The sequence below is a fragment of the Marmota monax genome, unplaced genomic scaffold, assembly GCF_021218885.2.
Source record: "Marmota monax isolate L192 unplaced genomic scaffold, Marmota_monax_Labrador192_F-V1.1 WCK01_AAM20220418_F8-fsc00035, whole genome shotgun sequence".
Classification (NCBI taxonomy): domain Eukaryota; kingdom Metazoa; phylum Chordata; class Mammalia; order Rodentia; family Sciuridae; genus Marmota; species Marmota monax.
In genome coordinates this window covers 8,558,722-8,574,633 of record NW_026691961.1, presented here as the reverse complement: position 1 = coordinate 8,574,633, position 15,912 = coordinate 8,558,722, and the positions used below count along the sequence as shown (strand labels likewise).

The 15,912-nt window shown below is 46.9% G+C and overlaps 1 protein-coding gene across 6 annotated transcripts in view; it reads left to right on the top strand.

The window, feature by feature from the left end:
• Ift140 (intraflagellar transport 140) overlaps positions 1-15,912 on the top strand; it is a 74,492-nt gene that overhangs the window by 19,608 nt on the left and 38,972 nt on the right. For 5 of the 6 annotated variants that reach the window (XM_046441987.2, XM_058578702.1, XM_046441995.2 and 2 more), the window contains exons 14-17: positions 2,465-2,582; positions 7,257-7,387; positions 10,646-10,814; positions 12,082-12,213. In XM_046441987.2, the coding sequence (XP_046297943.1) occupies positions 2,465-2,582; positions 7,257-7,387; positions 10,646-10,814; positions 12,082-12,213 (550 nt within the window). The remainder of the gene's footprint in view (positions 1-2,464; positions 2,583-7,256; positions 7,388-10,645; positions 10,815-12,081; positions 12,214-15,912) is intronic. The other variant, XM_046442002.2, reaches the window with a different exon arrangement.

The window sequence follows — 15,912 nt, the reverse complement described above, 5'->3', positions numbered from 1 at the left end:
TAGAAAATGGAATAGATGCCAGAAATCTCAAGTTCTTATTTCAACATTAACATACCGCTGTGTGTGTGTGTTGTCAGGGATTGAACTCAGACCCTTGCATGTATTGGGCAAGCACTCTACCTCTACTGCTGAGCTATACCCCCAGGCCTTCATCTCACTTTTTTTTATATGATTTTTTGGTACCAGGAACTGAGCCCAGGAGTGCTTTGCCACTGAACCACATCCCCAGCTCTTTTTATTTATTTTGAGACAGAGTCTCACTAAGTTGCTGAGACTGGCTTTGAAATTGTGATCCTCCTGCCTTGGTCTCCTGAGCCACAGAGATACAGGTGTGTGCTACCACACTCAGCTCCACCTCACTTTTTGATATGCCATGTGTCTGGCCTGAATTCTTAATCTTCACATGGTAAAGTGAAGTATGGACATGTTCTGGTGTGAAGCATTCCTGTGTGACAGGTACATGATACTTCATTTGTCAGAACTGTAGGACTTCATGCCCAAGTGTGAACCTTAGCACAGGGAAAAAATAAAAATCATTGAAACATTGGGCGATCCCAGAACAGAATAGAGAAGGTGCTTTCTGCTCAGTCCAGGTGTGTTCAGATGTTTGAAACGACCTCAGTGAAGGGAGTGGGAAAAGGTGCTGCCCCAGTGAGCCTTGATGTGGACAAAGACCTTAATTCAAGGGCAGGAGGAACATGCAGAACACTGCTCTCTGGTTGAGAGGTCTCTCCCTCGACAGACGCAGAAGACTGCTGCTGTTGCTCACATAGATGGAACTTAACCTAATGTGAAATAAGTGGATGATGGATTATAAGAACCGAGGTTCTGTCTGATGAAAGTGGGCAGGAGCCAGAATGATCCATGGGATGGTGGTTTAGGCATGAAGATGTCAGGATAAGCCCATGGTTTACTTAACATGGATGTAAGTACCACCTAAGCTGACAGTCGCAGATATGTCTCTGCACTCATTGGTGCACACATGTTTCTGTGCTGTCAGCTGACTGGGCCTAGAAGCAGCAACACCCCAGTAGCAACAAGCATAACTACTACCCAGATCTTGATTTCTAACACCTTCTACAATAAAAGGAACCAGGGCTCTGGAGAAATAGCTGATTCTAGGTCTGGGGCAAAAAAATAAGATGAATTGTACCATCTTATACCAGAAAGTAAGGAACTAACTGCTAGAAACAAAATAAATAAAGAAGATCTCACAATGACAGGGGTAGGTCAGAGACAGGAACCAACTGAAAGGGCCCAGTAGGCAAAGTTGAAACAATTTTTTTTTAAATATTTATTTTTTATTTGGACACAATACTTTTATTTATTTATTTATTGCACCCAGGACCTCTCACGTGCTACGCTAGGCAAGCACTCTACCACTGAGCCACAACCCCAGCCCAAAGTTGAAACAATATGAGCAATAAAATAATAAAGTTCATACTGATGTGAATGACCAAGTCAGTCATCAATGGGGAGAAGAGACAAACATTCCTTACTAAAGAATTGATGGAACCACTCACCACTCCTTCAGACTGGGCTGCACTGAGTTCTGTCCAGAGAGCACAGCGTAGAAGGGGAGGCACTTCACAGTAGAGAAACCTGACATCCGAGGTCCATACCAAGAGATGGCCTGGATGTGGTGCAAGAAGCAGGCACCTCACCTCTGGTTTTCCTCCAAAAGCTTACAACACCACTCCAATAGAGAGATCCCAGTAGAGGAGCATCCTACCCCACACCTGTGTGGAACTGCACAGCTGTCAGGCTCATCACAACCCAGCCAAGAAGAGCCTGAGGAGACATGATGTATCAGATGGGTTCAGAATGGACTCCTGGGACAAAAAAAACATTAGGGGAAACAAGGAAAGGTGAATAAAGTGGAAAAAGGCATAAGCTATGCTGTATACGTAGTACTATGATATTGGCAGCAAGCTAGATATAGCTGAAGGCCTCTGGCAGGGAGCTGGTCCCAGATAGCTATAGGATAATTGGCCCATTGTGCCACAGGAGGTCCCCAAGGCCTGAGTGAAGGGAAAGCATGAGGTGCAGAGCAGCATTCTTAGGAGCTACTTGTGTGTGAGCAGAGGAGGGGCACCAAGAACATGGATTTGTATTTGATTGTAACAGTATATGCAGTTTTAGTTGGGCCCGTTGGCACATACCAGTAATCCCGGTTCCTTGAGATGCTGGGTCAGGAGGAGCTCAAGTTTGAGGCCAGCCTGGGCAACATAATGAGACCCTATTTCAAAAAAAAAGAAATAACCAATAGATGAGGTTTAAAAGCTCACTGCATTCTGAGCTTGACTTGTGCCGTGTGCACATGTGGCAGCAGGGTGAGAAGCAGTGAGTTGCCAAGCAGAACTCACCCCAAGCTGAGGCCTAAGACAAAGAAACAGGCCCTTTCTATGACCTACCCATGACAGGGATCTCTGACTTGCACTAGATTCTCCCTTTTTTCCTACAGAGAGGCAAAGGCATACTGCAGCTGCAAAAACCTGGCCGAAGTGATCCCTGGGGTGGGGGCCATCGCTTCTCTCAGGTGCAACGCCAGCGGGAACAAGATCAGTATCCTCCTCAGCAAGGTGAGGCTCACATCCCTGCTGGTGACCCTACCATGCCTCATGGGTCTCAGTGTCCACTGGGACCTCTCCTGCAGGGTCCCATCCTCCCATGCCCTCCATTTCTTACTGCACACCTGCCTGCCCACTTTCGATCTTTTCCTGCCTTTTTTTTTTTTATTATTATTTTTTAGTTTTTAGTTTTCAGGCGGACACAACATCTTTGTTTTTTTTTTTTTTTTTTTTTGTATGTGGTACTGAGGATCGAACCCGGGCCGCACACATGCCAGGCGAGCGCACTACCGCTTGAGCCACATCCCCAGCCCCTTTTCCTGCCTTTCTATTTCATCAGAAATAATTGTTTCTACAGAGAGCCCTTCACCCCTTCTCTGTTTTGCATGTTTTCCTCACTCAATGACTAAGTTCTCATTGGCACACGAAGGGATAATAAGGACTGTTGCAGATGAGCCTTTAAAGCATCTTACTTGGTGAAGTAGGATGTGGTATGAAGAAGGGATCTGCCTCCACCAGCCCTGCTCCTGTGTTCATTCAGGGGTTAATTGCTGGCTGCCCTCAGTGGGGCAGGAACTGAGCAAGTTACTGAAATACAAGGACTCAGCCTCCCCTGTGGGTAAGCAGACAAAAGTTACCATGGAGTTTTCATACTGTGGCGACTATGAGGAGGTGGGTTGTGTCAACAGCCCTGAGCAGCTTGAGGAGGTGTCAATAGAACCAAGATAGGAGCCATCAGAGGTGAAAGCACAGCAGGCAGAGTGTGGCCTCCCCAAAGGGCAGCCTCAATGGTGAAAGGAACAGCAAGGCTTGTGTGGTCACCTGGCCAATGTTGGCTTTGGTGCAGAGAGAAGCATGGCGTCAGTGTTGAGGGTAGTTTTAAACAGTGGATTAAGAGAGGCAAGGCAGTTGCAAAGGTTCCCCTGGCATCCATCACCAATGTCCTAGAGAGATTGGCCATGAAATGGGAGTGGTAGCCACTGGGCTTGGTAACCTGTTGTCCTGTTTGGGAGGATAGCTGCTGTTGAGATATCTCCCCCGTTTCCAACCCACATAGCATTTGGGGGAGAAGGCGGGCATGTCAAGTTGTGGGGCAGGATAGGTAGGTTTGTTAAGTTAAGGGCAAGGATTGAAGTCATGTCCAGTGGTGGAGGGGGCAGAGAAGTTGGCCTGTCTAGTTGTGGGCGGGGAGGTTATGTGTCGGGTTGGGGGCAGCATATGTACAGTTCCATACCTACTGGCAGCAAACTTGGATCTCAAGAGAGGGCTGGCTGGAGATGAGGATAAAGGGACAGGCATTGGCTTGTGCCCAAAGGAGATGCTTCAGGAGGAAATGAAGCAGGTGCTGCTAACCCCCAAGAACCCAATTGGGCCTTGAGAAAACCACATAAATAGGTTTGGCCAGGGAGGTGGGCTGCTGAGTGCAAGGTGGCAGCTTAGGGCCCAGAGGAGGTAGACCATTCCCATCTTTCCTTCAGCAGCTGGGCAATGCTGAGTTGTGCATGCCAGGAAATGAAAGCTGAGGCCAGGGACCTTGTGTGCAATCTAGTACCACTGGAGGCCCTTTGGGCTCCAGAGAGGCCCTGGTACTGAGTAGGGACAGTGCACAGGGACTGGTTGCTCCAAAGGGGCAGAAATGAGGTTGCAGGTGAAGCTGAGGGAGGTTTGTACTGCTTTGAAGATTCTTAAAACAGAGAGGAAGGTCCTTGGGGAAGGGGGATAGAAGAGGGCAGAGTGGAGCAGGGGCTGGCCCTTGCTGTCTCTGCATCTCTTCAACAATGCTCGTCCTTGTAACAAAAGCAAGAAATGAGTATAAAGCCTAACCTCAACTAGAACAGCAGAACTGGCAGTGAAGGGCAGCATCCCCAGTCCCACAGGCCCCCATGGCAGCCAACATGGCCAGGATAGAGCCTTCTCATGGTCCTGGGGAGAGAGGGAGGCAGGATGAGAGGGGCCCCAGACCCATGGCATTGAGCATGAGAGCTGTGTTGCAGGTGCTTTCCCCTCAGTGCTTTCACTTTATTTATTGCATTTATGAAGATGTTGAGAAACTGATGTTTCTTTTTTTTTTTTTTTTTTTTAAGAGCTCAGCAGTCCTAATCCATATTTTACCACCACCACTTCTTGAGCAGGACTTCCATTTCTTTTTTTTTTTTTTTTAAGGTAATTAACCCAGTTTTATTTAGAAATGATTGGCAAATAAAATTTTTATATTTTTAAGTTATATAACACAATGTTTTCATATTTGTATATATGGTGAAATGATTCCCACAATCAGGTTAATTACCATACCAATCACCTAACATGTATTGAGAATATTTGAGATCTGCTCTCTTAACAAATTTTAGGTGTAAAATACATATTGGGTTTTTTTTTTATTTCTTTTTTTTATTATTAGTTGTTCAAAACATTACAAAGCTCTTGACATATCATATTTCATACATTTGATTCAAGCAGGGCAGCAGAATACAACAGACACTAGTATGGCAGTATGTAAAAAAGTGGATGTGTAACCCATGTGAATCTGCAATATGTATACAGGGTAAAAATGGGAGTTCATAATCTGCTAGAAACTGATGTTTCTATGTAGTCAAACCTATTAATGGTTCCAGTTTGAGATTTCTTCTCTGGCTCTTAAGATTGAACCCAGGGGTGTATTTTGTTTTTTTGTTTTGAGACAGGATCTTGTTAAGTTGCTTACGGCCTCCACAAATTGCTGAAGCTGGCCTTGAACTTGCATTCCTCCTACTTCAGCATCCCAAACTGCTGGGATTACAGGCATGTGCCACCACACCTGGCTCCCTGATCCTGTTATTGATGATTCTGATATGAGTCCCTTATCTGAAGAGCAGCCCAGCACGTGTTGAACCAAGATTCATTCCCACAGCCCTTACTTTGATAGCTTGGCTAGGTCCAGGGAAGAAAGAATGTGAGAAAGAAGTGCAAGAGATGGAGGCATCATGAGCTTATGGAGTGAGGCCAGCTGAAGAAAAACAGGGAGACTAGAACCTCAGGACAGTCTCCAGGAAGACGACAGCCTCTGCCCTGAGGACAGCTGCGTGTTGGTGCAGTCCACAGAAGCAGGTGCAGAAGAGCTCCTCACCCAGAATCACCCAAGGCAGCCATGTCAGAACCTCTGGGTGGAAGCCAGGATCCGCTCTGTGCTCTGTCACCTCCACAGGCATTTAGGAGTGCTTTCAACAGGAAAGGCAGTGTTCTAGATACAGTTTTCAAGGTACATGAAGGATCTTCAGAAAAGACTGCCACTGCTAACGCTTCTGGGGTTTAGATCAGTATTTGCCCACTGTTTTCCTCCATAGTTGAAGATGGAGGAGGGTCTCTAAAAAGCTGAGGTATAATTCACATAACACAAAATGAGCAATTTAAATTGAACTATTCAGTGGCACTGAGTACATTCACATTGTACAGATTCCACTTCTGTCCAGTTCTAAAATGCCTTCATCAATCCAAATGCCATAGCAGCTGGGCATGGTGGTGCAGTTGTGCATGGCTGGAGCAGGAGGATCATAAGTTCAAGGCCAGCCTCAGCAACTTAGCAAGACTCTGTCTCAAAATAAAAAGAGCTGGAATGTAGCTTAGTGGTAAATCATCCTTGAGTTCAATACCCAGCACCAGGAAGAAAGGAAGGGAGGGAGGGAAGGAAGGAAAGAAGGAAAGAGAAAGACAGACTTGGGGGGTAGAGGGAGAGAGAAAAAGAAAATGCCATCACCCTTGGCAGTCTGGCCCCATTCCCCTATATCCTCAGCTCCCTGCAACCACTAGTTGCTTGCTATCTGTGTTTGCCTCTTCTGGTCACTGTATACAAATATAACAGTGGTGCAGTAACCTGTGTGCCTGCCTACCTGCCTCTCACTGAGCTTGCTTCCATAGCTCGTCCAGGGCTTCAGATCTTTCTTATGGCTGAGTACTACTCCTTGGTAGGGTGGACCACATTTTGCTGACCATTCATCCGTCTTTGCACACTTGCTGTCTCCCCTTGCTCATGAGTAGTGCTGCTGTGAACTTGTGAGTGGAGCAGTCATTTTAGAAAGTTTCCCAGGCCACCCTGGACAGCAGGCTGAGAGCGAGCAGTGTGGGCTTGCTCAGGATAGTGGGTGTGGTGAGCCATGTGATGCTTCCACTCCTGGCCTTATGGTGGACAGTACTTATTCCCTGGTGTGGCCAGCCTCCAAGTGGTGGTGGTGGTGGTGGTGGTGCGGAGGTGGGTACTGGGGATCGAATCCAGGCCGAGTTCACCACCGAGCTATATCCTGCCCTTCCCCCTTTGTTTTTATTTTAAGAGATGGTCTCAGTTGTCCAGGCTGGCCTTGAACTTGCAATCCTCCTACCTCAGCCTCCTGAGTTGCTGGGAGCACACAGCTCCAGCCTCCATTTTGTGAAGTTTATTTCATTTTTATCCGGCATGTTGCTCTGTCAGAATTCAGATTCCTTCTGATTTCCTGAGTTGATCAACTTCAGCTAGGAAAATACCTCCATTCCATACTAAGAGCAGCTAAACAGTCTTTCAGAATTTGTTTTCCGTTCTCTGACAACATCAAGCAGTCACTTGGAGACTGCAGCAGTGGGACCAAAGCAAGCTGGATCTCAGAGCGTAAGTTCTGAAAGCATGGCCCACACAGCACTGGTCCAGGCATGTCCCTGAGTTGTCCCATCTTCTCTCCCCAGGTTGACAACAGCCCCGATTCCAAAATCTGCTTCTATGATGTTGAAATGGACACAGTGACTGTCTTCGACTTCAAGGCTGGACAGATTGATCAGAGAGAGTCGCTGTCCTTTAATGGACAAGAGACTAACAAGTAAGATTATGGTTGGGGATTTTGTTAAAGAATGTTGAAAACAGCATTTGCCTATTTCACATCTTCTGGCCTGATTGTTCCTAAGTTATGTTTCAAGCTTCAGAAGTTTACTAGTAGTAAACTTCACAGCATTTACTAGTAGTAAGAACAGGATATATAACAGAAATTTGTGCAGTTGTAGTGGATTCAAGACCTTGGTCTCTGTCCTCCATAGCTAAGGTTCTGGAGTTGGTTGAGTACAAACTTGAGCTTTGCCTGTAATCCCAGCGGCTCAGGAAGCTGAGACAGGAGGATTGTGAGTTCAAAGCCAGCCTCAGCAAAAGCGAGTCACTGAGCAACTCAGTTAGACTCTGTCTCTAAATAAAATACAAAATAGGGCTAGGGTTGTGGCTCAGTGATAGAGCACTCACCTAGTACGTGTGAGACGCTGGGTTCGATCCTCAGCACCACATAAGAATAAATAAAATAAAGGTATTGTGTACAACTGCAACTAAAAAAAAATATTTTAAAAAAAAATAGGGCTGAGGGTGTGGCTAAGTGGTTAGGTGTCCCAGGTTCAATCCCTGGTACCAAAAAAGGAAAGAAAGAAAATGGAACTTGAACTTTGGAGGGGCTCTGGCCATAGGGTCTGTAGAAATGGCCTAGGAGTCACAGGAAAGAGGCAGTATAGTGAGCCTCACACCCATTGCTGTCTCCAGCAGAAGGGAGGGTACTGTCTTTGTGAAGAATATATTTGTCTTTCTTCAGAGGTTAATAGAACATACATGTGTAGTTCTTTCTGCCACTGAGAACACATTCTCAGGATGGACCTCAAGTGCTTAGAATAGTTCACCTTCATTCATATTGATTCTGCATGAATTTAGGCAGGAAAGCAAGCCGAGGGGCGGTGGGGTCGAGTCTCCCCATGTCAGTGGCATAGAAGCATAGTTAACATCAGAAGTGGATGCATAAGCAGTGAGGTGAGTGCCAACAGGAAAGCATGCCGTGGGCCAGGAGCCGTAGCCACGCTTGTGATCTCAGTGGCTCAGGAGGCTGAGGCAGGAGAATTGAGAGTTCAAGGCTAGCCTCAGTAACTTGGCAAGGCCCTGAGCAACTTAGTGAGATCCTGTCCCAATATAAAATGGGCTGGAGAGAGGCTGGGGTTGTAGCTCATGAGAGCACTTACCTTGCACATGTGAGGCACTAAGTTTGATCCTTAGCACCACATAAATAAAAGTAAAGGTATTGTGTCCAACTACACCTAAAAATATTTTGTTAAAAAGTGGGGTGGGGGGCTGGGTTTGTAGCTCAGTGTAGAGCACTTGCCTAGTGTGTATGAGGCACTAGGTTTAATTCTCATCACTGCATATAAATAAAGTCAGTCCATTGACAATTAAAAATATTTAAAAGAAGTGGGGTGTGGGGGTGGCTGGAGATGTGACTCAGGAGTTAAGCGCCCAGGTTTGATCCCTGGTACCAAAAGAAGAAAAAAAAAAATGCCATGGGAATCTTTAGGCATGGATCAGTGCATCCCTCAGACTGCACCTCACCAGGGTCCTCACCAAGACCCTTCAACCAGTTTCTCAAACTCTTAAGGGTGCATGGCAATACAGGACGCAGAGCTGCCCCAAGGCTGGAAGAGCAAAGGAACTGAGTGGGGGCTCAGTGCTTGTTCTAGCATCCTTTTTGTTCTGCTCACTACTTTGGGTAGGTTTTTTCATTTTTGGTTTTTTGTTTGTTTGTTTGTTTTCCTATGCTGAGGGTAAAACTCAGGGTTTGGCACATGCTAAACAAGTGCTCTACTACTGAGTTACATCCTCAGCCCCACTTTCACTAGTTTTAACTTTCCAACACACCTTCTCTTGTCCAGCCTCTGAGTCCCCCTGCCTTTCTTGAGTGATACCTGCCTCATCAGACCCTTCTGTGGACCCCTATTGACCTGAAATGCTCTAGCTTGCACCCCTGCTGCTCCCCCAGTTTAACATTCCCATCTTCACTTCTCTCGTAATCCAGCCCCAGTTCTCCTGCTTCAGAACACATGCCTTTGAGCATCTTACCCCTCTGGGATAGTCAGAGCCCACTTCCCAGAGGTCCAGTTCTTACCACAGCACTCTCCCCAGAGGTCCAGTTCTCACCACAGAACCCTCCTCTTGGCCACCCATATTTAAAACTTCAGAACTAACCTCTTCTTCAAACGCTGCTATGACCCAAGTCCCAAGTTTTCCCTGTAAAATGTCTTTGAGTTCTCACTTTTCTCTCTTTCGCAGTTCATGGCTTCCCTTGAAGGGATGGCAGTCTTCTTTCTGTCCATTCTTCAGCCCTTGCCAGGCCAGTCTCATACCTAAGAAACTACTGTGTCTGGCACTCAGGAAATGCTCTGTCCAAAACACTGTGCACATCACATCTGCAGTGCTAGAGAAGGATGTGGTCCATGGGAGCATCTCCAGCTCTGGTGCCAGGAGCATCCATGAGGAATGTTCTTTTTCTGTAGGACTGGGTCCTACCCTGCTACATAGCCAGAAAGGGCTGATGAGCCAGCAAACCCCCCGACCCCACCCCTGGGTTGACCATGCACCTCTAGGGGAGGCAGATGAGAGTCACTGTCTCTCTCTCAACTCAGGTGCCTTTCCTCTTTTGAAATCTTTTCCATTCTTTTCTCTCTTTTTGTAATATTTACTTTTTAGTTATAAGTGGACACAATATCTTTATTTCATTTTTATGTGGTGCTGAGGATCAAACCCAATGCCTCACGTGTGCTAGGCGAATGCTCTACCACTGAGCCACAACCCCAGCCCCTAAATCTTTTTCATTCTTTAAACCAGTTCCTTTTGGTCTTCCTGCAGTACTTTGTGGAGTTCAGGGACAATAAAACATGGAATTTCAGAGATGAGAGGAACCATGATAAAATAGGAATCATCACATAGTCACCTCCAAGGCTGGAACCCAGGTCTGCGTTTATAAGCCTTGGCATCTGTGCTACCTAGCAGGGGGCACCATCCCACTAGTCCTGGCAAAGGGCCTTCTGGAGAGAGTCCTGGACCCTCCACAAGACCTCCAGAGCCCAAGCATCATGTTCTGCATCCCTCATACTGCACTTTACCAGGACCCTTCAACCAGTTTCACAAACTCTTGAGCATGCCCTGACAAGGTGCATGGCAGTATTGGATACTCACCTGCATATGGAGACTGCAGCCTGATGACTGGATGGGACAAGTGGTGTGGGGCATGGTAACAGGAATGCTCTTCTCATTTGGAGGTGGCTCTTCTCTTCTGTTCTAGGAGCCACATTTTTGCAGATGAAAGGCTGACAAATCATGTTCCCGTGAGTCATTTCTGGGATCAGAGCGAGCCCAGGCTTTTCGTGTGTGAGGTCGTGCAGGAGGTGCTGGGACCCCAACCACAGGCTGCAGACAAGCAGCCCCTCACTCAGGACAGCGCCAGCCCCACGGTACATGACCACTTTGCCACATAGTGTTTGTAGAAACAGGTGGTGGCTGTGTGGCAAGCACAGGGTCTTGGTTACTGGGCTTATGGGAGAGTTAGTAAGGAAATGCATTCATGTGGAGGGGAGCATCTGCCTCATGCTTCCCGCCATTTGAAGGTGTGGTTGCCATTCAGAACTGTTTCTCTGGGTCGATGGCGCACAACCCTTCTTAAACATAGGAAGCCTTTGGTGTGTGGTGGTGCCTCTCTCTTCTTTGGGCTTGGTACAGTTGCTACTCTACCCTTTTTGTCTCCAGGTTCTCTTGTTATCTCAACTGTTATGTTATTCTCCCTCTGAGTTGGGAAACGTGTTGAAGCAGCTCAGGTGGACTAACCCCAACGTTAGCCCATGCTGCAGTCGGACCTGAGGCATCCTGGCCCTGCTCCATCTATTCTACCACATCCATCACCCTCCAACAAGGCCGACCACCCAAGTCCTTCCTCTACAGAGCCTCCTACCTCCATGCCATGTGCCCCAGGGTGCCTGAGTTGTACCTGGGGCCTCTGACAATGTCTAGCTCTTTGTCTTGCAGGACATCAGACATTGTGAGCCTCCTTCTAACCCACCTCATTCTCAGAGGAATCTATGTGGGCTCTCAGATAACTAAGCAAAGGGCAGCCAACCCTGAAACTTCAGGACTTGCCTCACCAAGACAGTGAGAAGTGGGCCTGAGCCACACCCCCAGCCCTGTTTTGTATTTTATTTAGAGATAGGTCTCACTGAGTTGCTTAGAGTCCCACTTTTGGAGGCTGGCTTTGAACTGACGATCCTCCTACCTCAATCTCCCAAGCTGCTGGGATTATAGGTGTGCACCACCGTGCCCTCTCATTTTCATTTTAAATCTTGAGACAGGAACTCACTAAGTTACCCAGGCCAGCCTCAAACTAGGGATCCTCTTGCCTCAACCTCCCCAGTCACTGGGATTATAGGCATGCACCACCACACCCAGAGTAAAGATACCCGAGGGGTATCTAAAACATAGAGCCTTTTTGTTATGCCACCAGCTCAGATAGAAGTGACAAATCAGTGATGGTCGTCACAGCTAGGTGGGCTGGGTCCTTCCAACGGAGGCAGATAGCAGTTGAGAAGCCCTAGTGGATACAGGGGCCACATGCTCTGAGAAGAGTTGACACTCCTGTTTTCTCTGGGTTATGTGAACTTCCTGGCAGTGCAAATGGAAATGAGAAGGAAAACAGCAAATGATAAAAACAGTGTTATCCTTTCTTTCCAGGAGGACGTCTTGGTTCTGTCCTTCTTCATTTCCGAAGAGCATAGCTTCCTGCTGTATGAGACCTTCCCCAGGCCTCCCGCCTACCAAGTGCTGGTGGGGATGGAAGTGCCCCATTATTACTTCACAAGAAAGGTGTGGCTCTGCAGGCTCCTCTGCCCTCCCCGGCTGGTGTGATTCTTGTAAGCCTCATGAGGCGCTGAGGTGCATGTTAGTCTTCCAGATTCCCTACTTTCACCTCTCCTTAAGCTACTTTAGCCATCCACTGTAATTTATTACATGAAAGTCTGCACACACTGATGTCTCCTGGGCTAGGAAAAATTCCAAAAAGTGACTTTGCTGTTAGGATGGTCAGAAGTCATGCTGAGCACGTTGTCCCCTTGGTCTGATTCGGGCTAGGACTCCAAGCGCTTCCCTTTTGGGTTTTCTCCTAAAGTCATGTTACCTTTCAGCTCTTCTATCTTTTCATTTTTATTCTGTTTTTTGGAAATTATATATTCCTGTATTCACTATAGGAAATTTAAGAACTATAATTAAAGAAGTAAAAACCATAGTCAAAAATCTCTATAACCCAAGTGTAGAGGCAGTTGTGTGAACAGGGTAGTGCCTCCTTTCCAGAGGTTTCATAGAATGGGGTCGTTTTCTGCACACATGAACACATACCTAACTAGTTGATTTTGAACAAATTCTTTACCTTCCTTGAGACATAGTCTCCTTATGGCCAGGTCCCTTGTAGACCTAAAATCAAATCTGTCTCTGGTTCTGAAATGACATGCTGAATAAAGGGTGCCTGGGATGTTTGCCTAAGAGCATCCTTCATCCAGGAGGACTGGCAGCCTGTGAGTGGCTCCTTTTAGTGGCCTCACCACCCGGTTGTTCTCCAGCCCTGGGGCCTCCAGAGTTGCTTGAGAGGCTTTTTCACCCAGGAGCCCAAGGAACCTGCCAGCTCAGAATTCTGCCTGGGCTGGTGCTGTCAGTGAGCCCAGGTTGTCCTACAGGGTGTAGGGGCTGCTGCTTCCCTTCAGAGCTGGGGTATGGCAGCTGCTAGGAGTTTTGATCTCCTAAAAGAAGGAAGCGCTCTCCTGCAGGCTCCACGCCTTCCATAGACACATAGACCACCCCTCTGCCATCTCCCTTTTTTTGTCATGTTAGGATGACTAAAAAGTGTCAACTTTTACCTGGTTTACATGTTTCTGGTTTAAATGGATCTTAAAAATAAGATCCTGTTCTTTTCTAATTTTGAGCAGATAGCATCTGTTAATTCTGTAGCCAAAGCTTGGGGGAAGGTGATAGACCACAGAGGGACATGCAGAGCAGATGAAGGACCTGAGTGTTGTGGGCACAGCCTCTCTGTGCAACCAAGTGAACCAATGAGACTGTATTGCATGGGCTGACAGGCAGTCCCCAGCAGCGTGAGAACCCACCAGGGCTCTTGCTGGGGTTGGGGCTCACTTTAAAAGGAGGTGGCATAAAAGATCTGAGGCAAGAAGGGTACTGGCCCTTGATTTGTGAGAGTTCCGTGAGCACACATTGCCTGTCTCTGGTTCTGGGCTGGCTAGATCTGTGGATAGTTACACATGCACTGGAAGCAAGAGTGAACCTGGCCGTGGCTCTCCAAGGTATGGCATAGAGCAGTATCTCACAGCCATACAAAGTTGGCCTGACCATTGGTTGGTTATACTTCCACGTGCATTAAGATAGAGTTGGTCAGAAAAGTGTGGATGTGTCTTGTCAAACACAAGGATTCTTTGTAGGTGTCCTTAGCTGATTTACCTTAAGTAAATCAGCACCAGACTGGTGTTTCTCTGAATTCCAATCTCATTTTGTTTCCTTATATGCTTTAATTTTTCTTTGAGAACTTAAAGTTGGGAAAGTTCTTTTAAATTCTCTCTCTAAAGTTTCCCCCATAATTTTCTCATTGTAGGTTTTCGTTTCTTCCACATGTCATGCATCTTTTCTTTTTCTCTCTCATTCTCATCTCTCTTTACATGGTTATAGTTGTTCCAGAGAAGAGGTGTGTATGATGCAATCTCAGTGCAGAGCCTCAGGTTAGGATTGGTCATCTTGACTCTGTTGTCTACTCAAGACCCTTTGCTTCAAGTCATGAGCTGTGTTGGTGTGTTCCCACTCTTCCCACCTAGCTGCATGCCCACCTGAGGACCTCTGCCAGGCAGCCGAGATTCCAGTGCCAGCTCAAGCGTTACCAGTCAAGGCTTGGCAGGATTTCTCAGCTCTGGGCTGGGCCTGGCCTGGACCTGTGGCACACACCAGCCACTTCATCTGATATTTGCATAGAGAAAATGTGTAATTGACCTGCGTTTGCAATCTGTGAGATGTATTTTGCTCCTTTAAAAACTGCCCTTCTGATTATTTGCAAAATGCAAACTCGTAAGCTTCATTTCTCCCATCTTTCCAGTGCTCACACATTCAGAGGTAGTTGGGGAGAGAGTACAAAGGCCCTTGGTCCCTGAACCTACACTGTGTGACCTTGTCTTGTTGCTCCAGTCTCCTGTCACGTGGGATAAACAATCCCTGCCTCACAGAGTAGTGATGAGGAACCAAAACAAGAGCTCCTGTGAGCATACAGGGCATGGTGAATTATGAGAATTTCCTAGTGTATTCACACAGCAAATTGGGTTCTCATCAGACCCACACCAGAGCTGATGGTGTTATCCAGGGGAAGTTTGGCTGCCTCCTTGCAGTTCATTACACCAGGTAGGCAGAAACTCCTTGTTGTTTTGTGTACATTTTTTGAATTTCCACTGGATGCAGAAGCTGCCCAAACGTTCAGCCTTCTGCCTGATCTGACCCAGTTACACCCATATATGACCCCTACACTCAAGCTGCTCTGAACAGAGGCCTTGTTATGGTCTGTGCTGTGCTTAAAAGGGCCTCCACAGCCACAGTAGGCCTGAGAAGGTCCAGGTTGAGTGTTTCTCCTCCATAGGACCTGGTCCCTGGGGCTACAGGTCAGGAGCTCGTGAAAACTGAGCTGGAGAGGAAGGTGGCCAGAGTTACCCTTTAAGAAGTCACAGGGTGGGCTGGGGCTAGGGCTCAGCAGTAGCGCACTTGCCTGGCATGTGTAAGGCCCTGAGTTCAATTCTCAGCACCACATATAAATAAATAAAATAAAGGTTCATCAACAACTAAAAAAAGAAGTCACAGGGTGTTAGCAGATCAAGACTTGTAGAGAAGCAGGTCCCAGGAGGGTGTGTCACAATCTCCATAGTATAGGAAATGCTTGTACAGGTTGGAGAGACACCCTACAAGAGAGTAAGTGGGGCATGGGTACAGAAGAGCAGTTAGCAGCAGAAGGGACTGTGGTGGGGATAGCAGGAGTCTCAATAGCTTGAGTTTGGGGTCCTGGTTGGAGGAAGGTGTCCAGGTGAGGAAGTTGGCCTGCACATTGTACATTGTGCCCTGTAGGAACATCTCTCCTCTGGGTGCTTGTTTGGGGAACACGGCACTAGGTTGACAGTTCTTCCAGAAAATTCCAGTGAGTCATCCAGGTTATCATTTTGGAAAATTTTTCCTGAAATCAGACTACTGTTCTTATAACTTTCAGAGACCTCACAAAGATATATGTGTGTATCTGACTTGGTGATCTCAAGCTGGTAAAAAGTATTTAATGAAACATAACAGAAAATGAGAACAGTCGTAGACATTTTAAATGTGAGAATCTGACTTCAGTGAGTTAGAGGCTGAAAACAAGATCACACCTGGACAGCTTTTGTTGGCCTGTTATCTGTAACCCCAAGCCTGAGTGATTCCCGATGATCCTAAAGAGATCACTTGGCCTGTGGCTGAGCAGGGTGCCTGTCTTTGGGTAGATTA